This window comes from Neophocaena asiaeorientalis, unplaced genomic scaffold (genome assembly GCF_003031525.2).
Source record: "Neophocaena asiaeorientalis asiaeorientalis breed wild unplaced genomic scaffold, Neophocaena_asiaeorientalis_V1.1 scaffold150, whole genome shotgun sequence".
NCBI lineage: Eukaryota > Metazoa > Chordata > Mammalia > Artiodactyla > Phocoenidae > Neophocaena > Neophocaena asiaeorientalis.
This window is the reverse complement of record NW_020176571.1, coordinates 16,546,582-16,572,900: the sequence shown is the minus strand read 5'-3', so window position 1 is coordinate 16,572,900 and position 26,319 is coordinate 16,546,582. Positions and strand designations below refer to the sequence as shown.

Below are 26,319 nucleotides of genomic sequence, written 5' to 3'. Positions count from 1 at the left end.
GTCTATTGTGTGAAACAGCACAGAGCTTTTTTGTATGTTCATAACTCCATTATAGACAGGTGTGCGTTGATCTTGTAATGTGAAGACCCAGGCACTCAGTGGAACCATAGACATGGACTTCTGAGGGCTATGTGAAGGAGAAAGGTAGTGTTGTTGATAACTATTTACAAGGGTGTGGTATGGAAAATTAACAGTTTTTACTATAATCCCACATATAGATAGAGAAATTATTGAATCACTAGAAATCTGATAAGAGGCTTCTCTTTTGACATAGGAATCAAAGGCTTCCCTTCTGGAGGGGAGTGTTGAACTCACAAAGTCAATGGAAATTATAATTTATCACTATACTTATAAAAATGTCCTGCTGTTGGGCCCTCTCTGAGAGTGGTCATTCACGTATGTAGTAGCTTCTATTTCCTAAGTAGAATCTCTCATTCCATTGTATCGTTTTGACTGAAGGCGTTTTTCATTGAATTGGTTGGGTAGGATGTAGAAAGCCTTAGCAGAAGAATTTGTGCTTCTAGTAATCCCTCCTGTGTGTGAGTTATTCAGACTATCTGCTTCTCCTTTCTTAACTTACTGCCTTTAAGCCATTTTGTTATTCACATGTTTGCGATGGAAAGGAAAGAGGGTGTGGAAAGGTAGAGTCACTTTATAATTCATTAAACTTACTGTTTAATGGTAAAGGAAGTGGAAAACTGGAAGCTAACATAAGCTCTATCAATTTCTCACGTCTGTTACTCTTGTTGTATTTGAAAGAAAGTGATTGGAATTTAGTGGTTTTGCTATGAGATTTCTTGATAAACGGTATGCACAAAGGAGCTTCCTCTGTTATGCAGATTGAGGTAAAATTCTGATCAAATGCTTCCAAAAACTCTCCAGTTACTTTAAAAAAAAACGTTATTGAGCAGAAGTAGTAATCCTGAAGTGAGCTGAAAAGTATCTCATCGATATAACTAGAAGACAGCACGAATAGCACTTTTTTAAAAAAGAAAATGATGAAGAATATTTTTATGAGAAATAACCATTTTAGATGCTAAACTGCAGACATTTTGGCTTTTAAGCTCTTGTATCTATTTGAACTTACTAGACTGTGGAATTGGGAAGTGGGTTCATCTCCTGAAAAACTTGCTCTAAAGGTGCTTCAAAAAGTTATGCATTGGACATATATACACTACCAAATGTAAAATAGATAGCAGTGGGAAGCAGCCGCATGGCACAGGGAGATCAGCTCTGGGCTTTGTGACCATCTAGGGGGTTGGGATAGGAAGGGTGGGAGGGAGATGCAAGAGGGAGGAGATATGGAGATATATGTATATGTATAGCTGATTCACTTTGTTATACAGCAGAAACTCGCACACCATTGTAAAGCAATTGTACTCCAATAAAGGTGCTACAAAACAAAAGAAAAAATAAGAAAAAAAATGAGACAAGGCAGGGAAAGCTGTTGGCACACTGCCTGCCATGTGACAAATGACCAATAAATGTTAGTTATTATTTTATTATTAACTAAAAAAAAAAAGAGAGAGAGAGAGGAATAAAGCAGGTGACTTTTATAACTTCTAGCCTTTTCATATTGTATCTTATTTACAGAGAGGAAAAGTGGCCCCAAAAGTCTGTCAATATAATATAAATGTAGCAGAACAAGGTGTAACAATCGTTAGGTCATGTGCATTCCAGGGATAGGAATAGGGTTTGGGGAGGCTGCCTGGCACGTTTATGTTGCACAAAGCTCTTCCTCCCACAGAGCCTTCTCTTAGCCCTATGCTGTTAAAGCCCTATGAGATTTGTATCATTAAGTACATGTTACACAAGTGGCTATTTAAGGTTACACAACCAGAAGAGAGAGTAGAGGGTATGTGGAATACTTATTGACCTCTTATGAATAAAAGCTCCTATGAATTAAAAAAAAAAAAAGCTATGCCTTTTTGCTGAGGTGTCAAAAACATCTCTTTACATTATCTTTACATGTAAATGTTGGTATGTTCTATCTACTGGACTAAGAATTAAAATAATGTCTAATGATCATACTGAAAACCTTACAAGAAACAACCTAAGCGCCCATCATCGGATGAATGGATAAAGAAGATGTGGCACATATACACAATGGAATATTACTCAGCCTTAAAAAGAAATGAAATTGAGCTATTTGTAATGAGATGGATAGACCTAGAGTCTGTCATACAGAGTGAAGTAAGTCAGAAAGAAAAAGACAAATACTGTATGCTAACACATATATATGGAATTTAAGGAAAAAAAATGTCATGAAGAACCTAGGGGTAAGACAGGAATAAAGACGCAGACCTACTGGAGAACAGACTTGAGGATATGGGGAGGGGGAAGGGTGAGTTTTGACAGGGCGAGAGAGAGTCATGGACGTATACACACTAACAAATGTAGTAAGGTAGATAGCTGGGGGGAAGCAGCCGCAAGGCACAGGGATATTAGCTCGGTGCTTTGTGACAGCCTGGAAGGGTGGGATGGGGAGAGTGGGAGGGAGGGAGACGCAAGAGGGAAGACATATGGGAACATATGTATATGTATAGCTGATTCACTTTGTTATAAAGCAGAAACTAACACACCACTGTAAAGCAATTATACCCCAATAAAGATGTTTAAAAAAAAAAAAAAAAACCTTACAAGTAGTTTTGAAAACATTAGCTCAATGAGAGAGACACGGAAAATATATACTGGCTTTAACTTATCAATCTCTTCCCTCCCTTTTCTCTCTTCATTTGTTTTCACTTCTTTTGCTGGTTTCATTGCCAGGATGAGGCTAACCCATCTATTATCAGAATTACCATTTCAATTCAATAGAAAATAGTTTAAAGTATTATCTGATTCAATCTAACATTGAGTTCTATACAATGGTGGAACCCAGGGCCCAATATAGAATATAAAGATCCATAATAAATTAACTTAACAGGGAATGAGGTGGGAGGAAGAGAGATTGAGTGGGTAATGTTTTCCATTTCCTTTATAATATTTATATTAGGCCTACGTCTAATGTCCATTTATTGAGACTCTGATTAATCTGTTGTTTCGGTATGTCAGTTGCAGCGTTGTTCTATTCCAGTCCTATTCAGATTGCTCTTTGTAACACAGAACACAGCATTTTATAAGCTTTTCCTGTACAATTGAAATAGCAAAACAATTAATAATTATTGGGAACTGAATGATGAAGTTCTTGACTTAAGAGTACTTTTCACTTTAGAAAGGCAAAGAACTCCTAACACACATAGCACAGCTTTCTAAGATAGTCATATCAGTTCTAAGCGGGGGATAAAAAAATCATAAAACTTTGTGCTGGGCTTCCCGCCTTGTCAAATATGCATCCTTGTAATATTTGTACATGTTCAACTCTTAAGTCTGGAAAAGGGATTGGTGGAGACTTAAATGGCTCATAGGAGTCCTTTAGAAAAAAACATCAGAAGCCTGGATTTAGAAGATATTTGGCTCATAGAAGAACTCAGTGAATGTTTTATGAAGGGGGTCAATGTATCCAGTCATGAATTCCATAAGGAATCTTTGGGCCTTTACAATGTACTTAGCATTACTGTATTCCTGTTGCTGGAAAATTTAGACAGACTCTTTTTTCACGGACTTAGATTCTAGTGAGAGTAAATGGGCTATGAACATGAGAACAAATAAGCAAATAAGATCATTTCAGATAGAGCGAAGTGTGAGGAGGAAAACAAAGCAAGACAATGCGCTAGAGAACAGCTCCAGGGCTGAGGGTGGGATCAGGAAGGGAAGGTCTCCAAAGAGGTGTATTTAAGAATTGACTCCTAAATGACGAGCAGTAGCCTGGTGTCTGAGACCTCTGGGAAACATTTCAGGCAGAGTCAGTGGCAGAAACAAAGTTGGTATGTTCCCAATGTTACTGACCCAGGTCCTTGGAATCTTTAATTAATAGAAATTGAGGGCTTCCCTGGTGGCGCAGTGGTTGAGAGTCCGCCTGCCGATGCAGGGGACACGGGTTCGTGCCCCGGTCCGGGAAGATCCCACATGCCACGGAGCGGCTGGGCCCGTGAGCCATGGCCACTGAGCCTGCGCGTCTGGAACCTGTGCTCCGCAACGGGAGAGGCCGCAACAGTGAGAGGCCTGCTTACCACAAAAAAAAAAAAAAGAAAAAGAAAAAGAAATTAATAAGAAGCCAGAGGAGAAATTTAGGCAAGGTTTTACTGGGACTTGTGCTACAGCACAAGGGAGTGAAAATAAGTAACAGGTGCGCTTCCTCACTTCCCGAGGAAGTGACAAGCCGATTCCTTAAATGGGATGAGGGTGAGGGAGGATCAGTGGGCTGGGGAGAAGGCGTGGCTTATGTGGTCTGCCCACCCCCTTGGTAGTGCTGTGCGCAGGGGTCATGCGCAGTATCCTGCTTTTGCTCCCGGCACCTCAGACATGGCAGTTGGTTTGTGGCCTTTTTGTATCTTATTATAATCACCCGAGCTGCGCATGCGTGCAGTTATTTTTAGTCCCTTGTAGTTTCTTTGTACTCTCTTGCTTGGGGGATTCATTGGTTCAGGTGCAAGCACTGCAGTAAAGGTCCTAGGTCCCAGGTCCCAGCTTATCTCACCAAGGACAGGAAGACCAATATAGTTGCAGCAGGATGAAGGAGCAGGAAAGGAATCTCAAATAAGGTCAGAGGAGGCAGGATCTAGACTCCAGACTTTACATAATATAAGGCTTTGTAATTCATCAGAGTCTGAATTTATTAGAAGTGCAATAGGAAGGCATTGATAATTCTAAACAGGGAAGTTATATATACTTTTTAAAGAATATATGAATGAATGAATGGATAGATGGATGAATGAATGAGGCTCTTCTTTCCAATGAGGTAGGCTGAGAGGAAACGGAGAACAAAAATTAGTAAAAACATACCCTGCTTCAAACCCTTAAAGTGTATGTTGCCCACAGAAATTTCTCAGACGCCGACTGGCATATTTCTTTATATCAAGCTGGGAGCATCCTGCTGGAAATATCTCCTGGTGCTAACTTACTTTCTGAAACTTATCACACAAGCGCTTTATGAGTCTTTTTAGAAAAGATAATATGGAAATAACAAATTTATAACATAGCATTAAAAGTATTACCTTTCACAAGAGAGTGGGAAGGAAAAATTCATATTGCTGTAAATATTTTGGAAGTATTTTGGGAACACGTTGGCATTTATAAAATATAAAAGAGCAGCCCGGGCTGGTTAGATTCTGCATTCATGTAGTTGTTGCTTCAAATAAAGGGGGAAAAGGAAGAACTGTCTGATTGGGATGTGACAAGTTGTTAACAAATGGATACATCGGAAGAAGCGATCAAAGGAGCATTTACTACCTCTGTGGAATTTACTCCCTCAAGGAATTAACTCTCAAGATAATGTAAAGATAATGGGAGTCATTACAGAATTAAATTTTAGTGCCTGTTTTAACCTTTGATGTTTATGATGCACGCAAACTTTTAAGCTTGCTTCAAACCTTTGAAAATCATCCAGGGGGAGAAAAAGACATCCTGTTACATGGAGGGGGTTAAATATAACTGATATTTAATCTTATTTATTCCTTTCAAAATCCCTGTAAATTAGGTATCATTTCTATTTTCCGAAGAAGAAACTGAGTCTCAAAGGGGTTTAAATGACTCATCTAAGCTTACTAGCTGGTAATTGACAAAAGCATCATTTGAACCCAGATCTCTGATTCCAAGGCTGGGATCATTGATTGCTCCCCAACAATTTGATCTTTCGTGCTATTTAAAAAGAGGCAAGGATGTGCACATGCTAGCTGACTTGAGAAACTGCATTCTTTTATAGATATATATGAAGTTTTATAGTTTTGTTTTATTTATTTATTTTTGGCTGCGTTGGGTCTTAGTTGCTGCGCGCTGGCTCTCTTGCGTCGAGCGGGTCTACTCTTCGTTGCGGTGCGCGAGCTTCTCATTGCGGTGGCTTCTCCCGTTGCAGAGCACGGGCTCTAGGCACGCGGACTTCAGTAGCTGTGGCACACGGGCTCCGTAGTCGTGGCTTACGGGCTCAGTAGTTGTGGCTCATGGGCTCTAGAGCACAGGCTCAGCAGCTGTGGCACATGGGCTTAGTTGCTCAGCAGCATGTGAGATCTTCCCGGACCAGGGCTCAAACCCATGTCCCCTGCCTTGGCAGGTGGATTCTCAGCCACTGCGCCAGTGGTTGAGAAGGGTTGACCAGTGGCTTCTCAGGGTTGAGAAGCCCTGAGAAACTGCATTCTTGACTTCAGCATGTTAAACACTCTATTACTGTCATTATGGTCTCATCACCTAGTTACTCGTTATTCTTTTGAGGTAGCAGAGGTTATCTTTCTAGAGATGGTCATCACCAGTGAGATGAGACTTGAGATAATTCTAGAAAGTGTTCATGCCTGAACTTCTCTCTGCTTCTGGCATGTGTGACACATCAGCATGACAAGTTTTAAAGATTTCTTTTTCAGAAGATAAGACGTAATAGTGCCTAGAATGCTGGGAAATGGGGAAGAGTGTGTTAGAAAATGGACAGATGTCCCTTATCTCTCCTTTGAGTTTAAGGCTGGCCTTAATGAATTTTTTAAATTTCTCGGAAGAGTTTATCATTGAGTCATAGACAATTCAGATACTCTAAGACATGCCATATTTCTAATTTAGAAAGAAAAATTACACTTATTCCTATTTCCATGAAATCTATAGATTTAATATCCCAGACTCTGAGACCAGATAGTCGACAATAGTTCAGATACAAATCCCAGTAAGCTAACTAGAGGCAAACTTCTGCAAAGGCCTTGACTTAGCATACAAGAGAGCTAATCTCAACCCTGGTATAAGCACACATGAAATTTAAGGTAGAAAGTTAAGTTCAAAAATAATTGCTTGTCTGGCAACACAATGCAGTAGATAAGAAAAAGAAAGGAAGAAAGAAAACCCTGTGTCTGATCCTGGTCGTGCCAGAAATTGCAGCTTAATTTCTGACCAGGTGTTTAACGTCTCTGAAAGCATATCTGCACGAATATAATCAGAGCCTTGCATCGTTTCCCTTTCCGTCCTAATAGTGTGCGTTGTTATACCTTCTGTAACATTCTTCCGAAACTTAACAGGATACACAAGGAGTAGCGTTTATTCTCTTAGTGATCACCTGGGTTGATTGAGATCTTTGGTTTAAGAACCTGGGGAAAATCTTTTAATATTTTTTTCTCACTCCTTTTTAGGATTATCTGGGAGCTTGCATTGTTCTCACTGCATCAATTGCATCCATTAGTGGGTCTTCCAATTCTGGATTGGTGGGCTTAGGTCTTCTGTATGCACTTACGGTACGTATGGATGAAAATCTCTTTTTGCGCAGTGCTGGAGGTACTTTCTGTATGTGGTTATTATCAACTCTTATTCGTGGATGTTAGAGAGGAGTTAGAAATTCATAACAAGATGACAGCCTGCAAATAATAGTAGATTTGGGCCCAAACCCAGCATTTTAGGATGGCATGGATTCATTTCTGATATTGCGAGCCAATTTTTAGAAAGTCCTCAAACCCTCTGGTCAGAGTTCTCCCAAGGCTGTTTGGAATTCTTGTCCTGAGTTGCTCACCACACATTTAGGGACACTAACTTGCATATGACTATAAATGAGGTAAATGGAAACAGAGATACAACTATCCACTGTGCAGGGAAGTCAGGACAGTTCACAGAACAGTGACATTTGAGGACCCTCGAAGAAGAGCAGACACTTTCTTTGCCAACTTTATCCCATGACATTCTCTCTGGTCTCTGATACCCTGCAGCATTTATGAATTGTACCTGTATGAACTGTCCAAGTCATCCTATCCCCTAATATCCAGTGCTTACAAAAATTATGACTTCATTTTATATGTGTTCATTGTTTTTGTCGCCTAACACAGATAACCAATTATTTGAATTGGGTTGTGAGGAACTTGGCCGATGTGGAGGTCCAGATGGGGGCAGTGAAGAAAGTGAACAGTTTCTTAACTATGGAGTCTGAGAACTATGAAGGCACCATCGGTATTGTTCTGAATATCATTTTATTTCACTTAAATAGTTATTTTTAAAAAAAGACTAGTTGAGTGTCAGGCACACTGTCATTTTTGCTTTTGTTTTCCACTTCAATAGCCAGAGAATCCCCTCTCATCTTGACTTTGCTTGATAAGGTACACCTGAATCTGAAAAAGATGTGATTATTTAGGCCTGAAAAGTCTTGGATACAACGAGAGTCCAAATTGATATTATTTACTAATACTTAAAGAGAATGATATATATGGACTTTATTAATTACCAACCTAAATTATGAACTATTCTATTCTCTTTCTCCAGACCGTATTAACTTAGATGGCAAGAGACTTGGATTTTAAATTCTAACTGAGATTCTTAGCCTTGCTAGAATAAAACTGGCAGAAAATTCAATACTGAGGACAGACTAATCTTCCTTAAATGTAAATCTCATGCTTCAAATGCACTCTTTTGCCTAAATCCTTCAATAGCTCTCGAGGTCTTCAAGGACAAACTCCAGGTAACTTAGCTCAGTCTGCTAGACCCTTTGTTAGTCAACCCTTACCCACCTACCTACTCTCATTTCTCTTCATCCACCTATACACCTTTTACTCGGGCCATACCAACATGCTATGCTTTCTTTATATCTTTGTTCTTCTCCCTCTATATATTTGAAACAACTTTCCCTACCTCTTATCCTTTAAGATTCATCTCAGGCACCGTCTCCACTTGAAACCCTCCTGGAACTCTTGGGTTACCACCATCTCTGCTCCCAGAACACCTCGGATTGGCCTCCATCACGTGACTCTCCATGCAGTCCTGTAGGGTCTAACTCACTTGCATGCGTCCCCCGGGCACAATGAGCACCTTGAGGCATGTCTTCCATCTCCATATTCCCAGCATCCTGCACAACACCTTTCACATTTGAAGCATTCAAATATTTGATGACCAACTGAGTGAACAAATGAATCCATTCACAGATGAACCACTATGAATAGAATTGAGTGATGGAATGCTGGGTGATATGATGCCCATTAATGCTCCAAAACAGACACACAAAAGCTATTTTTAAAGTTCTTAATCAAGAGGCTTTTACTCTAAATGAAATTTTGATTTAAAAAACTCAGAACTTGGTTCAGTACCACTTTCAATTTAGAAAAAAATTATGTGTGTATGTATAAATGTATATAAGTATGTGTGTGTTTCTTTCTACCTCTCTCTCTCTCTTGTCTCTCTCTCTCTTCCCTTACCCCATCTCCACCCCCCAGATCCTTCTCAAGTTCCAGAACACTGGCCTCAGGAAGGGGAGATCAAGATTCATGATCTGTGTGTCAGATATGAAAATAATCTGAAGCCTGTTCTTAAACACGTCAAGGCTTACATCAAACCTGGGCAAAAGGTATGGAATTCACTGCCATTTGATTTATTTCATACAAACCCTCAGATGGAACCACTCCATTACCACCTGAGCTCTTTAGACATCCCAGCCAACCACAGCCTCACTGGGTTTCCATTACATTCCCTACACTTTATAGGTCAGATCATTTGCACAAAAGAGAAAAGGGAGAGAGTGGATCCAGATAAAATACACATCCTCTAAGTTGTATTGCCATTCATTCGTCTCCCATGAAGATCAAGAATGTGAACAACAGGCATGTTTTTCAAAATTTCTAGCTTTTGGCTCATGACCATTCCAGATATCCCCTTGAGAACCTTTGTGTTTGTACTAGCTCTAGTCACAAAATGATTTATTTTAGTTATTGTAAAAAGAGCAAGTGTGCAGAAAAATGGACTCATTTTACATTTTGTTATAAAATCATCACTTCGAAGATAAAGTGGAACACTTGTTTGCTAGGTCAACAGTATACTAAATGCAAACATGAAGCGGCAAAGGTAAAACAACACACCCACATAGAAATCAAAAGAGAGTGGAATCGTTGAAGATTTGTTGAAGACCCCATGTTTTTAGCTTAATAATGATAATTCCTAAGGGACATCTGAGAAGAAAATGATTATTTTAATGTAACTGTTTACATAGAGTTGCAGTTTCATCATGGTGTCATACCTAAGGTAAAAATACTTCTGCCTATTTTCTATCTTTTGTCTGAGTCCTCTTCTCTCTGAGTGACAGTTGATTTCTTAGGTGGGCATATGTGGTCGCACTGGCAGTGGAAAGTCATCGTTATCTCTGGCTTTCTTCAGAATGGTTGATATATTTGATGGTGAGTTACTAACTAAACCTTTTCATTAGCTGTGTGATGCTCTTCCTTAAAAAAAAAATGCAACATCGACTTACCTAATCCTGCAGAAATAAAAAGTAAATATTTATAAGTACTCTGTGTCCTGAAACCCATGATTTGAGACAGGTATGCCAGATAAACAGTCTAGGAGTAAAGAAAAAACATAGAATTGGGGAAATAAAATTATTAGCCCTAAACTCAGCTCTAGATATTATTATTAGACCATTCTATTAAATTGGTAAAATGAAAACAAGGCCATCCATTTTGAATAGCAACAGATAGAGGTGGCATTTCAAGAGGAAGGAAGAGAGAAAAAGACTGTCTCGCTCCCTGCAAACTAAATATATATATATATATATATATATATATATATATATATATCGTTTATATATATATTTCTTTCCATCAAAGGAATAAAAAGAAGATAAGTAATCTGCATTTTAATTTTGGTGCATGACTCTTACCATCATCTTCTTAATAACATGGTTTAATGATGTTGAGCATTTTGTTAGGAGGCAACCATTGCTGTAAAGTGCCAAGCACACGTTGACAATATACAAAAATATTTATTCATCCACAAAATTATTAATAATATCGAACATGGAAGTAATCTAATCTTTGCTTTAGAAAAAATAGGTCATTATTTAGTCTGTCAAGTGGCCTGTAAATAGGCCAACACATATGCCATCTTGAATGAAAGGAGATCCATCAGCTCAAGAAGTACTTAACTATTATTATCTGTAATGATTGTAATAATGGTGATAGTACCTCACATTTTTATCGTCTTTGACAGTTTATATTATTTAATTTAATCTACACAACAGCTCTGTGAGATAAAGAGGTCAGTTTATGAACAACAAAGTTGCACTGTGGTCACTGCAGGTTCTTTGGGGTTTAGATTCAGTGGCAGGGTAAGTGTCTGCCTCTAGGTGAGCAGCTTGCTCTTTCCATGGCTGGCAATAAGACATAGATACTTTAAGGATTTTCTGTGGGATTTGCATTATAAGCCAATTACATGATCCAAAGACAACTGATTGAAATCTTTCATTAAAAAACTGTGGTTATAATGAAACAGATTAGCCATATTCTCATGAGTCCAGAAACATCATTTCAGGCCCCATGAGGACTATGATGACTGTTTTTAATACCATTATAGGTGACTGAGATTTTAATAGATAATATATTATTCTTGAAAGAAAGTTTAAGCTAACATCTTGCCTGCTTTTGGGTCTAAATCCAGCTGGAAAAGGGACTCCAGTTGCCATTCTTCTCTGGGCATTCTCATCTCATAGAGCAACATTGTCTTTGCACAAAGCGATATGATAAAATAAATCTATCAGGGAAAGGCAAGGACGTCAAGATTGTGCAAGTCTATGTACAGTGGAAAAATTCACCAAAATGTGATACCTATGTCATAGAATCTACTTTCTTACTTGTAATGCACTGTGCTGTTCAATCAATAAACGAGTGAATAAGACAGACAAAAATGCCCATCTTCAACGATCTTGTATTCTAGTTGGGGGAGAGAGACTCTAAAAAAGATCAGTAAATGTATATAGAATGTCCTGTGAAGGAAAATAAAGCCAAGAATAGGATCAAGGAATATTGGAAGGAAGAGGACCACTGAGGAAAAAAAGTACTTTTGGTTTGTATGAACCACATAAACTGCATAAAAAGTGGAAGTCCCTTTAGGAGAAAATACATAAGAGCAGATAGCACCGAAATGTGTATTTTTCATAGAGACATATCATGATGTTTTTAATACTTAAATGGAAAGCTTCCTCTTCTGAATTTCAGTTCTGAACTAGGAAAGTACTTCCAATTTGTAAACAGATATTACTTTACTCGTGATTTTACTACATGCCGCCATTTTTGTTTTTCTTTAACAGGGAAGATTGTCATTGATGGGATAGACATTTCAAAACTGCCACTGCACACACTGCGTTCTAGACTTTCAATCATTCTGCAGGATCCAATACTATTCAGCGGTTCTATTCGGTAGGTGACGTATTCAGCAGAAACCCATGTGCCTCAGGACTTACCCTTTGGCTCACAGGAGGGTTTTACTCAGAATTGCTTTTCAGGTAGGCGTGAAAGTTTGTCACCAAGATGATGAGGTCAAATGTTCTGTCCCACAGTTTGGATTGGGGCACCTAGAGTGGCTAAATCAACCTATAGAAGCCCATCCTTTGTGCCTCCAGAAGTTCATCTCTTCTATCTGACCCTACAAACGTCACTTTTTCCTCTGTACTTGGGGACAGTGATTCTTGGCAGACATTTCTGAGGTGTCCACCCTACAGACACCCTGCCTATCTCTTGTGTGTCTGGTCTGGCCTCAGCAGATACTGAGTTTGGTTAACACCTTGAGTCCCTCCCGTCACCCACAACTTCTCCTTCTGCCGAAATTGCTCTGAAGAAGCTGCTACAGCCTTCTCCATGCATGGTTTGTGGTTTCTCATGAAAAAAAAAAAAAAAAGAATGGAGGTATCTACTCTTTGCTAGGTCCTTTAAATATTGATATATCATCTCATCAAATCCTCAGAGCACTGCTCTAGTGTTCATATTATTGTCCCCATTTTACAGATGAGGATTTTGAACCTCAGAGAAGCTGTAGCTTGGCCAAGTTCATATACTTAGTAAGTGGTAGCACTGCCATTCCAAATAAAGTTAGTCCAACTCCAAAGTCCACTGTGTCATCATCCACCAGATCATGGCTCTCATTCCATCCACCCTCTGTTCTCTCTTGCTCCCCTCCTCTATCTACTTAACTGCAAAGTATTTGCCACCTTTTACTAAATATTCCTTGTCTTGAAGAGAAGATGTATGTAAGATTGCTCCATATTCAATTGTAAAATTACTTTAATTAAAAGTTCTGGGGCTTCCCTGGTGGCGCAGTGGTTGAGAGTCCGCCTGCCGATGCAGGGGACGCAGGTTCGTGCCCCGGTCCGGGAAGATCCCACATGCCGCCGAGCGGCTGGGCCCGTGAGCCATGGCCACTGAGCCTGCGCATCCGGAGCCTGTGGTCTGCAATGGGAGAGGCCACAACAGTGAGTGGCCTGTGTACTGCAAAAACAAAACAAAACAAAACAAAAAGTTCTGGGCATATCAGATTATTTAGCAATATTATAGTAAATCTATATCTCTGAATATATTTATTATGAATATTGTTATCGTGGTTGGTACAGCATAGCTCATCTGAAATAGCATTGCACGTTCCCATATAGATTTATGTATTTAATGTCAGTTCTGTAGGAATACTTTGCTAGACACTATTCAAGTTATATTATACATAATATGAAAGTAGATGTATCCAATTTAATGAATTGTATCAAATCTTATCATGGATTTAAACTTACTAATGATATCATCGAAAACCATTGCCCATAACATTCAGGTCATTCATTCACCCATCAAGCATGAATTGAATGCCTGTTCTATCCTAAGCACTGTTGTAGATCCTGGGCATACAGCAGTAACCAAAACGAATAGGATTTACATTTTAAGGAAAGAACAGCAGTAAGCAAATGTACATTAAAAATCATTTTTAAAATTTATTCACTAATTAACTGATTTTTTTCCTACAGGTTTAATTTAGATCCGGAGTGCAAATGCACGGATGACAGACTTTGGGAAGCTCTAGAAATTGCTCAGTTGAAGAATATGGTCAAATCCCTACCAGGAGGTCTAGGTATATTTTCTAAATGATACATTTATTTTTTACATATGCAATGAATTCTACACATCTACATTTTTTGCTGGAATCACATAATTCTAGTGTTAAATCTCGTTATATTTAAAATCATCTCCTAAAGGTCATTAGGACAACTTCAAAATCTAGTGTTTTTGCAGCAGGTGCAAGAGGATGAAACCTTATAACCTTCTGTTCTAGGCGAGCAGGCCAAAATATTCCAATTAATACATTTATCTCTTTAGTCTTTCCACCATTGATGGATATAGATCAGTTTAATTAGAATGTTTCCTTGTGGTCATTCTGCTCACATGATTTACATGAGTGCTTAACCCTCAGTAGGTAGATAAGAGGACTGAAAAGGCTGTTAGGTCCAAAGAGTACTTGGTGCCATTTAGAAGCAGGTATTTTCTCCACAGTAGCAGCCGTTTTCTTTGCTGCCAGGAGGGCATATTCCTTTTACTTACATAACATAATTTTTTGGAAGACATTATTTTCTATTACCTAGCTGCAGGATCAGTTTGGGTACTTGTGTAAGATATGAAACATGTACTCAAACGATCCCTGAGTTAAATTCAGTCCCAGATGTAGTATAATTTCTGGCAAATAACCGATGATAAAAACAAAAGAGCAATGTGAATAACAAAAGAACAACATGATTAATGAAACAAGAGAGAGTTCATGATATAGTCTTTATTCATAAAAGCGAACATCTGTAGTTTTGGACTTCTGTTTCCTTAAAACCCGAACACATTTAAGAAAGCGTCGGAAAGATAATAGTTGGTTGGTATTCTAATTTTAGTACATAATATGTAGTTGCCAAATTGATTGTGTTGTTCGGCATCTAGTTTTTTTTTTTTTTTAATTAACCCACAAAATAAAATGATGTTTATTTGTTAGTTTATTTGGGAAAGGAGACTCAAAAACAATACCTTTTATGATGATAATTTAGTCCCAAGGAAAAGGCATCCCACAAACGAAATTGGGGCAGCGTGTCTTTAAGGATAGTTTTACTGACTTTGCCTGTGTCACCGTGGAAGTAATTGCAGAGGTCTGGGTGAACTTTCCCATAATAATTTTTGATGTCTGCTCTGGAAAGCCCAGCAAATGTACTTGAAAAATTGAAAAGTCTACTTGCGATAATGCTTACAGACCTTTTTTCCTTGGTATTTAGAGACTCTGCCCTCCCCCTATTAATAATTGGAAAGGCAGACAATTACATCTTTATAGTTCTCTTCACTAACATGAGACCTGCGTGTACCTGTTTTGAATCATGGGCATAGTATTTGGGGGTATGGTACAGTGTAAGCGACAGGGAATTGCATTTACACTATGTAATTGAATACTGTTTATGCTCATTGTCTTAATAAAGATTACATCAGTGGTTTGATAATGATCTGGTTCATGCCAACTCTAGTGAAGAACATTCATCATGCCCCGCTTCCTTTTTATTTATTATATACATTAAAATTTGGAGAATAGATGCATAGCCTCCAAGCGTGAGAAATTATAAGAATTTGATGCAGTGAGGCAATAATCAATAGAAATTTCCTCTCAGAGCCCTACTAAAAAGTGTTTGAATCCTAATAATATAGATTATTTTGGAAATAGAACTTAAGCTAAACTCACAGTAGTACTTTATAAAATGTGGTTGAAACCAAAAAAAGAAACTATAATGAGGACATAACTCATTTATCCACGCAGTAAAGTTTCATTCAGCTGCTATGTCAGATGCAAAGTGGTAAGTACTGGGGATACATTGCTAAACAAAAACAAACACAGTCCTTACCCACTAGGAGCTTAAAGTCCAGGGGGATGATATAATGGAAGGAGAACAGGTATTGGAGTTGAGAATATTCTGTTTCTTATCAAGCTCTACTACCAGTTAACTAGGTGATCTTGGGCAAGCCACATCATCTCCCTGGGCCTTGGATAATTATATTAAATAATTAAATAATCTCCAAGGTCTTCCAGTCTTTAAAATGTTTAACAGTATTTTATATCCTGCTATCAGGAGGGAATTTACCACCTGTTTTCAAACACAGGGTGACCCAGGGTCATCTTAATTTTCCCCAGTTAAAGTTCCTCTTTGCTTTTCCAGTGTGAAATCCTTGCACCAGTACAAAGTGCTACGCAGCGTGTTCTTGTAGGACATAATGTGTTTTCCACTACTTTGCCCAAGGAAAATGTTCGTATCATTTCTTTAATGAAGTCCTTGCCTCTTTTTTTGATTTAGATGCAGTTGTCACTGAAGGTGGGGAGAATTTTAGCGTTGGACAGAGACAGCTGTTCTGCCTTGCCAGGGCCTTTGTCCGCAAGAGCAGTATTCTCATCATGGACGAAGCGACGGCTTCCATCGACATGGCCACAGTGAGTGCCTTATCTAAGCTTCTTTAAATTGATGAGATGAAGAAATGCATGTGAAAATTATAATTTATTTTTCCTGATTGGATTCTGAATGCTCAGTACTATTGTTTTGAGTATCTTCTCAGCCACCTCCTTGATCAACCAATGATACAGCACAACAGAATTTCAGTAAAGGAGACTTGACTCTTCTTTTAAAGGACCTCCTATTGCCAATAAACATCATATAAATTTGTCATCACTTTTTTTTTATAGTTTTATTTTATTTTACTTTATTTTTCTCCATTCTACCTCTTTTTATTGAATTATAGTTGATTTACAGTGTGTGTTAGTTTCAAGTGTACATTAAAGTGACTCAGTTATACATACACATATATCTATTTTTTTCAGTACCATCACTTTTTGATAAATCCTCAAAACAGTAAAATTCCAGGGCTCAGTTGATGAGAGTACTGTTCTGTATTCAAGTATTCAAGTGTTGTGTCATGGAAGTTCTAAGATGAAGTATGCAAATCTCTATTAGAATCTATTGATAATCGAAACCAATCATTTTCTAATGCAATTTGAAGATGGAGTCATTATAATTAATGTTGGCTAGAATTAATAATGGCCTTCTCAATGTATTCATGGTAACGAGGCAGAAACTTTGCCTTTTGAAAGAAATCATTTAAAAGTGTCAAATAGGGGGAGGGATAAATTAGGAGTTTGGGATTAACATATACACACTACTGTATATAAAATAGATAATCAACAAGGACCTACTGTAGAGCACAGGAAACTCTATTCAATATTCTGTAATAACCTATACGGGAAAAGAATCTGAAAAGGAATGGATATATGTATATGTATAACTGAATCACTTAGCTGTACACCTGAAACTAACACAACATTACAAATCAACAATACTCCAATATAAAAGAAAAATTAAATTAAAAAAAAGTGTCAACTATGTCCAAGAAGGATCTGTCTGGAAGGCTGTGACTGAGTGGGGAAAATATCACATTGAACTGCTATCAATTACTGTTGTTCTTATAAAAGTTAACTTGATATTAAAAGTTTGGTATCAGAAAGGACAAAAATAAAAATCTTATTTCTTTTCTTACTGTACACTTTAGATTGAATAAAACTACCCAAAAAGGTGAAACAGTTTCAAGATTATTAAGAGCCATATATATGGAGGTGCTAATTTGACATCATTTATTTGTATTAAGACTAACCAGTTAAAGTACCTATTCAAAGTTTATATATCCTTCTCGGAGTTAAGCTAATTTAAAGCAATGAAGTAGTTTCTAATGAAGCCATTTCACTAAGTAAACATAACTACATCAAAATTAGTATTAATTACTAAGTTCTTACAATATTGTGGCTTATTGTAAGGATAGTACTGCCTCAGGAAAGATGAGAGAGAGAGAAAGAGGGAGAATAAGAATGAATTAATTGGTAATAAACCATGTGATTGGAAGAAATAGCTCCTTCACTTTAAGACTTAGGTAATCGAGCTTTTTTTCTAGAAGAGAGGTAGAATCCTTACCCAGGACATCTTTTAAAATATAATGATAACAATGGTTTGTGGTGGGAATAAAAATAGTTCCTGCCTGGAATGTACTTTTATGGGTCAAAATCCAAATTTTTAGCATGTACTTTATTTTTTCCTTTTCTGACACAAAACTTAACACTATTTTAGGGTTTTATTTGTTTTGAATACATCCTTTTTATGGCATAACTCAAGTGAGCATTTCCACACCCATTTGGTTTCATTTTCCTCATTCAGTTTCCTGGCAATAAATCTATCAGTCATTCCTAGTTGATAAACTGAGTTTTATTTGCATTTTGAAGACACTACAGAAGCCAGCCGGAGCTTGCTGCTGGGCACTGCTCCCTGTTAGGCCTTCTGCAGAAGACTTAGCAGTGAGAGTTCTCGGAAGAGACTGGGCATGTTGAAGCATTGTTCTTGGGGACACAATATCAATATTATGGCAAGAGAAAGTAGTCCAGAGAAAATTCAGACTCTATTTATTTTTTGGCAGGAAAACATTTTGCAGAAAGTGGTAATGACAGCTTTTGCAGACCGCACCGTTGTTACAATAGCTGTAAGTATGGGCGACAGAGTTGATTTACTGCTCTTTGGTTTTTCTTCCAAGATTCAATATTCTTTATTTTTGAGCAATTAAAATATGTTGAATCATGTATTTCTCTGCTAATATTTCTGTATCTGTACAAAAAAAAGAAACAAACAAAAAAAAGAACAGCTATGCTTTGAAAGCCTTTACACTGTTTTTTTCTAAGCTGTCTGCCCTACCTTCCTCTGCTAGGTTACAATGAAAGAACATTCTCAGTCTCGGGATTCCAGCAGGTCGTGCGTGGCCTGTACTTTTTCACCAGATACAGATGGCAGTTCATGTGGGATTATTCTTTTTTTTTAATAATCGAATTGTCTGATGATCAGTTTCAGAAGCAAAATTCATTGGTTTGACTCCCTAGTCTGCTACTATTTGCACTTAATTTCTATGTTCCTATTTACTTAGCTGTTTGCAGAGAGACAATGAGACAGCTGTTCTGCCTTGCCGGGGCCTTCGTCCTCAAGAGAAGATAATCAAATTGAAAAAAATGCTTAAATCTTTGTAATGCCCATTATAGCTTACTTCAAAGAGGCCATGGTTTTGTCTCTTCCTCTTTGCAGATGGATGGATTCTTATTGACATTTAGGTTTACATTTAACAGAACTACTTTTTAAATGAATTGCTTAGCCATTTTTCCCTCTTGCTGATTCTTTTCTCTTCTTTCCCTTTTTCTTTTCTCTCCAGCACCGTGTCTCTTCAATCTTGGATGCAGGCATTGTTTTAGTCTTATCTGAGGGTATATTAGTGGAGTGTGATACTGTTCCCAACTTGCTCGCTGTCAAGAATGGCCTCTTTACCACTTTGGTGATGACCAACAAGTAGACATCGTGAGCTACTCTGCCACGTAGCCCATTCTCTGGTAGTTATCTTAGCAACCTCCCCCCCAGTAAGGCCGAGCGAAGGCAGAGATTAGAGGGGAGGGAGGTGTTGAGGGAACCAACTACAGGGTATTATTATACAAATCAGGGGTGCCATCGTGCTCAATACAAATGAGGCACTTGAATATGTTTTCGAATGTACACGTGCACGAGAGAGTCGGAAAACCTGGACCCAGATTTGCCTCTATCTTAAGGAACAATTTCGCTCTTCCTTGAGGATGTTCTGTAAGCGTCCTTCAAGTACCGTACACGTGATGTTCCTTACCTGTCCTGAAGAATGCATTGTTTAACTTAATAATTACTTAAGTTTAACAGTTGGGTCATAGGAGTTATATATGGAGTGCTTGCTTGCGCTTCCAGTTTTGTGAATGATGCATGGGAGAAAGGGTACCCTTTGCAGTGCAGCTTTTTCAAGGTGGCTGGGAATGATTCCCTGTCAGGGCCCACCTTCTGTAAACTGGGCCTAAGTAAAAAGAAATCCACTTTCTCTCACTTTCCCAGTGAACGCTGTGATTCTTTCTGCCCTGGAGTCGCTTGATTAACTCATTCACACTAAAGTGTGAATGACTTAATGGGTGAGAGAATTGGCTAACTTGAAAAATGTTTCTATAATATTTTCCAGAATTTTCTCACTGAAGAGATGGGGAGGAAGACCTTCCTGCTCCCCTGAAAAAGGCAGGTTAAAAGGGGAAAAAACGGACCTTTGTTTACTCAAAGAACTAGTTTTCCTTATTCTGCATGAAGCATGGTATTGTTGGGTGCTCCCATTTAGTCAACACCTGAAAGATACTTGAGCATAATTTGTATTTTTTCATCAAAAAATTACGTTCTCCTACCTGATTTCTGTTCTCCTACATTCACTGTTACTTTTCTGTGTACTTGAATATCTTTTACCCATTCTTCATTTCAAGACCACCAGTGTGGAGGTGGCCACCAGAATACCTAGAGTTCTCTCCCCTGGACACACAGAAAGCTGTAGAGGAGAACAGATTACTGTGGGATCAACTCTTTTTACCAGGCTTACAGGAAGGAGAACTCCACCGATTTGTGGTAGACCCCTTGTACAACAGTCCTCAGCTCTGTTAAGAGTAACTATTTTCCCTTCCCTGATAAAAGTTGTTCTGTTACTTTTGGTAACTGCCGCTGAAAATTGTGGAATAACTTTTAAGATAACTTCCTCAGGCTTCGAAAAAGCAGCGCTCATACCCCAAAATAGTGCATGGCATTTTTTTAAGGAAGGTGATCTATTCTTCCCTCTTGAAATTAATTTCTCTGGAGCATTTTGAAAATTTCATCATTGCTATGACAATTGATACCGTACTTCGTCAAGTGAAAAATACTTTGGAGTAATAGAATAAACACTTGATATATTTATTTCTATAGGCCAAGTGTTTCAATATTTTTAAAAGTAAACATTATTTTAGAATATCAAGGTAATGTTTATAATATTCTGTTTATGGATTTAGAAGCCAGGTTTCTTTTAATATCTATGATATGGTTATTGAAGAACTAATTTTTTTGAAGGGAATGCATAGCAGCTATTAAATAGCTCATTATGTTTTTTTTTTTTCTAAATGCATGGGGATGCAAGTGGCTCTGGCCCATTCTCAAAGATAGGTAAACATTATCCTTCGAAGTGTGATAATTCCTAAATATATACCATTCATTACCTGTATTTAATGAATGATGTAGGTTTGTCTGTGGATGTTGAAAATAGTGGTGAATGTTCTAAGCTGTCATCTTTATCACATTCCATATTCCTGTTGATTTTCCCCTCTAGTTGTGAGTGCCAGCCAGGATTGCTTGCTTTTCTGAAAGCATGAGCATTGAGACTACCCCATCTGCATGGCTCAGGGCAAGTGATAAGCCTTTGCTTCTGGGGATGGCTTTAGGCTGGACTTTGGTTGGTTAGGAGAAGACGCTTTGGAAGACTGTGTATCAGCTAGAGAAATGATATTTCTAGGTTCGGCGGTCCCATCTTCATACTGATGTTTTGACCTGTTCAGTCCGGGTCCAATATGATGGGCCCTGGCCACATGTGGCTCTGAGCACTTGAAATGTGGCTGGTCCTATTGAGAGGTGTTGTAAGTGTGAAATACATACTGGATTTCAAAGACTTAATACTAACAAAAGAAAGTAAAAGATCTCATTAATAATTTTTATACTGGTTACATGTTGAAATAACATTTGGGGTATATTGGTAAAATACATTACTAAAATTAATTCCACCTGTTTATTTGTGCGTGTAAAATGTGGCTCCTAAGAGATTTAAAATTACATGTGCCTCACATTAATGACTCACATTATATTTCTATGGGACAGCACTTACCTTAGCAAGAGTAGTGAAAAGGTCCACGGCAAAGACTTTTCCCTTGTAAATCCTAACGATAAAAAAATTATAGTAGCTGACATTTATTATTTGCTTATATGTATCAGACAAAGTCCTGAATTTTTTTCTACATGGATTATCTCATTTGATCCTCACCACCGTTCTCCAAGGCAGGTACTATGACGACCACCATTTCACTGATGTGAAAGGTGAAGCATACAAAAGTTGTTTGTTGCTCGAGGTTGCACAACCAAAACATGAGTCCATTCTTAATTCGGAGCCTTCATTCTTTTTTTTTTTTTGTGGTGCGCGGGCCTCTCACTGTTGTGGCCTCTCCCGTTGCGGAGCACAGGCTCCGGACGCGCAGGCTCAGCGGCCATAGCTCACGGGCCCAGCCGCTCCGCGGCATGTGGGATCTTCCCGGGCCGGGGCACGAACCCGTGTCCCCTGCATCGGCAGGCGGACTCTCAACCACTGCGCCACCAGGGAAGCCCCAGAGCCTGCCTTCTTAACCATGATGCTAAGAATGACAGGTGAACAATCCTCTAAGTACCAGATCCTCCCAACAAAATGGTGGAAATAGCTCACACTTTGAAGTTAATAAGTCTGGTGTGGTTACTGGTTCTGCTACTTATTATCTGTGTGATACGCTTTTGCTTTACCTCTATGAACCCCAGCGTTCTCCCCTATAAAGTGGAGAGAGATAACACCCACATTTGAGGAATGTTCTGATGATTAGCAAGTATTTGTGTGGAGTACCTAATGTATAATATATGCTCAGTAGGTGGTAGCTTTTATAATGATGAATTACTAACACCAAAGCTTCTCTCCAGATGGTTCCATGAGGGAAGAGAGAATGAATGAGTGGCAGTGATCTCTAAAGGCAAAGAGACAGCATGCCTACCTAAAGTCCTGGATAATTCATTTTAATACTGCATGCCGGAATGAACTTCCCCTCATGGTCTTACTAGAATTGAACCACCTTCCAGAGTTCTTCAAATTGTGTGTCAGCCCACGGAATTATTGACTCTACTCAGGAGATAATTTTAGTCTAGATTAAACTATAACCCAACTGGTTCACGATGACTCTTCTTATTTAATTACTTAACAAACATTTGTCAGCCTACTCACGTTTCCATGAAAATGATGAAAGTACTATATTAGCTACACCCAATTTAATATAGCCTATATAAGACCACACTGGCTGGTGTTTAAAAGTATGTAAATCAATCGTACTTTAAATAAGAAAGAAAAAGAGGGACTTTGCTTCTTGCACCTCCTGGCTTCCCAAGATAAAGAAATGTCCTTGAATAATCAGTGAAATTTGCATTTTCCCTTGCTTTGGCTGGTGTCCTGACATTTATAACGAATACATTTGTTCTTTTTTCGCTCACAGCATCGGGTTCACACTATTCTGACGGCAGACCTAGTTATTGTGATGAAACGAGGAAATATTTTGGAATATGACACTCCAGAAAGCCTCTTGGCCCAGGAAGATGGAGTATTTGCTTCTTTTGTTCGCGCAGACATGTGAAAGGATGTCTTAAAACCATACATGTATTTAAAATAATGCTGTCATAACAGACTTAAAGGATCATCAGCTTGGCCTTTGGAAAGTGGCATCTTAAACTTTTATATGCTTTTGTGAAGCTTACTTGTTACGTTGTGGAATTTTGTAGTTAGTAACAATATCACTTTACCAGTGAATATTGTGTTTTTTCTACGTTGACATTTATTCTTCCTGGTTTTTTGTTTTGTTTTGCTTTCCAAGCTATTACTGCTTAATATGTTTATTACTGATGCTTTTTTCTAAAGATTCAGCCACATCACCTTTAAGAATAACAGGTTGTATTAAAACATGTACTTTAACTGGTAAATCAACTGCTATGTTTAAGTCTGGTAAATATCTCTCAGGCATAGAAGTTATAATGGGTGTTCAATATTATTGTACTCTGATTTATAAGAATATATTTTCCTTTTTGTTGGTGTCTCCAGATGTTATTGGAAGAAAATAAGAGGTAGACAGCTTTTCTACTCAGTTAGAAAGTGAAACACTCAAATTCATTACCTGGGGTCTGAGAATATTTTCCGTATTCATTAACATTAGTAATACTGATGCTTCTTTTAGCAGTCTCTTTTTTTTCATCTAAATTGTTTCCTGTCACCAAGAAGTCATCACAGTTATAATAATGCTGTAAAGCCAAAACCTGCACCAGAAAGATCATGAAAAGAGTTTGAAAATTTGACAAATGATACCCAAGGTTCCATTTTTCCCTGTCTAGTAAGAGGAGAGTTCTTAAGATATCAGGCATATTGGGCCCTTTCCAGACTGAAGTTCAAAGAGTAATTAGGCTCAACCTTTTCAGTGGCAGGTCAGCTACAGCTTTTTATGGTAGATGTGATTATGATCCTCAAGCCCTAAAATTCCACATTATTCAAGATTAGGGAGCATAGGCAAGTGGCCTTATTTCCACAGGATATGTGTATACATACATACGTACATATACATCTGTAGGTGTACATATATATGTAAAACAAGTATCTATTTCTAGGTGGAAGACTGTACTTCTTTTAGACATTTATGCCCAATGGTGTCACACATGTATACATTTGCTCCTGCTCTAATTTTAATGTACGTGTGAAAAGTGTATCAAAAGTGTTATTTTAATTTTAATGTGCATGTTCACGGTGCATTAAAATGTATGACATATTAGTATTATGCTTGCTTAAATGTAAATTAATAGATTCAGAAAATATTAAAAGTTACCTTCACTGTCATGCTAGCAGCCAAAGCTTTCTACTGCAATTCTGTACCTGTTTGTATAAATATCATTGATTTTCATGTGAGGATCCATGGGCATTGTAAGATTGTGAAGAATTATGATTGACGAAAAAAGAGAATATATGCTCCGTCCCTATAGTTCTGTGTTCAATTTATTGTATTGTGTATTCATGCTTGCCTGATGTTTACCTAAAATAAGTTTCACGAGGATGGACAAAAATGTTCTATGTTATTTAGCTCAAATTGTCACCTTTTGTTGTATATATAAAACTTCATTGGGAGAAAAATCCTCTTATTGTTTCCTAAAAGCTAAACAGAACAGAATCAGTAGCTATTGATTTGATCTTGAAAATATTTTCTAAACATTCCACCAATCTCCTCTAAGTATTTCTGGCATTCAGATACTTTGTAAGGCTGAATTTACATGATGCTTGTTACCAAGTTACACCTCAATCTCACAGAGAAACTGGGATTTATCCACTGACGTAATCCCTCACAATATTTGTAAATTCTACTGCTATCCAGGCAACGTCAGCAGAAGCCTATCTAATTACACTAAACAGAAAGTCACGTTTACCATTTTTACACCGAAGTGGTCACTGGTTTCCTCATAACTTTTAGTCACTTGAATGTTTAATTGTTTACAAAACTAAATTGAAAAGTCAAGGATGATTTTTTTTAATTGTTTAATCATTTATTGTGTTATATGTATGATCTATTGAATATAGAAATGACTCATCCTGAAATAATATTTTACTAAGTATGTACATATATATAGAAGAAGACCAGCCTTTACCTAATCAAATTTCACATTCACAAATGTTACACCTAACCAAATCGATTTTACCCATTTTAATTCCTTAATATTTGTTAAAAGCAGTAAATACATAAATCTTTGTGTGAAAATAGATTATTGATATTGTTGAGAGAGAAAAAATACTCCTCTTAAAGGATTGTGCATCCTCTATTTTATGCTACTCCCCACAATCAACATAAAAGTCAGCTTCGCTCTAGACTAGAGAAGAGAAGACCCTCCTAAGTAACTGATACTTGAGGTCTGGGACCAAGTCTTGCTTGTCTTTGTACCCTTGCCATATAATACAAGTGCCTGGGGCACAGCAGGCCCTAATAAGTATAGTTGATTGATCCACTGATTAATTTCACCATGTGCCTATAACTCTTCACCTTCTGTGTTGTGTTTACTGTGAAAATATATTGCTTTGGTATTATATAATAAATTACTCTTTTTGTTTGCTTAATTAAAAAGGATGATTATTCTTTCACTTATAATACCATTGGGGATCAATCACGACTGATCAATAGATGTAAATTAACACAAGTTGACGAGACAGTACCTGATCATGCTTTGACAATTTTGTTTCACATCTGCCACAGTCATGCGCTTTATTAGCTTTATATATAGGCTCTAGGGAAGTTTCCATCAAGTGGAACAACTACATCAATAAGTTTTGTTACATCTCTAATTAAATAGCTGGATGTCTGGACTTTTCCCCAAGGTTTATTGATTAGTTCTTATGATTGCTTTCCAATACATCTTTTATGACATTTTGTACTACGTTCTTTGGAGTTATGTGACTTATACTACTATAATAATTCCCTTATTAATCCATTATCCAAAGTTAAATGCAATCTTCTAATCTTAGCCTTTTAGAACAAGAAACAGTAGCCAAGAGGCTGTATCCTGTAACTTGTTTAATTTTTTCTTTAGTAACTATACATCATTTACAAGATTTGCTCAAGCATAAGTAAGATCCACCTAGCCCAAACTCTCCAGTGAAAGGGCTTATATCTGTATTTCTAGCAAATGCTTTCAGATGAGATTCATAATTAGCCAAGTTTGGGGATCGCTGATCTACCTCAGTCACCACGCTCATTTCTTTTTATTGTGCATAACATGGAGCCATAACA

At 37.7% G+C, this 26,319-nt stretch overlaps 1 protein-coding gene across 4 annotated transcripts in view; it reads left to right on the top strand.

Annotated features, from left to right (window-relative positions):
* Positions 1–25,644, top strand: part of ABCC9 (ATP binding cassette subfamily C member 9) — a 146,216-nt gene extending 120,572 nt beyond the window's left edge. For all 4 annotated transcript variants that reach the window (XM_024733389.1, XM_024733388.1, XM_024733386.1 and 1 more), the window contains 9 exons: positions 7,200–7,301; positions 7,884–8,004; positions 9,258–9,388; positions 10,133–10,211; positions 12,119–12,227; positions 13,814–13,917; positions 16,154–16,287; positions 18,309–18,371; positions 23,005–25,644. In XM_024733389.1, the coding sequence (XP_024589157.1) occupies positions 7,200–7,301; positions 7,884–8,004; positions 9,258–9,388; positions 10,133–10,211; positions 12,119–12,227; positions 13,814–13,917; positions 16,154–16,287; positions 18,309–18,371; positions 23,005–23,142 (981 nt within the window). In that variant the 3' untranslated portion in view covers positions 23,143–25,644. The remainder of the gene's footprint in view (positions 1–7,199; positions 7,302–7,883; positions 8,005–9,257; positions 9,389–10,132; positions 10,212–12,118; positions 12,228–13,813; positions 13,918–16,153; positions 16,288–18,308; positions 18,372–23,004) is intronic.
* Positions 25,645–26,319: the final 675 nt, after the last annotated feature.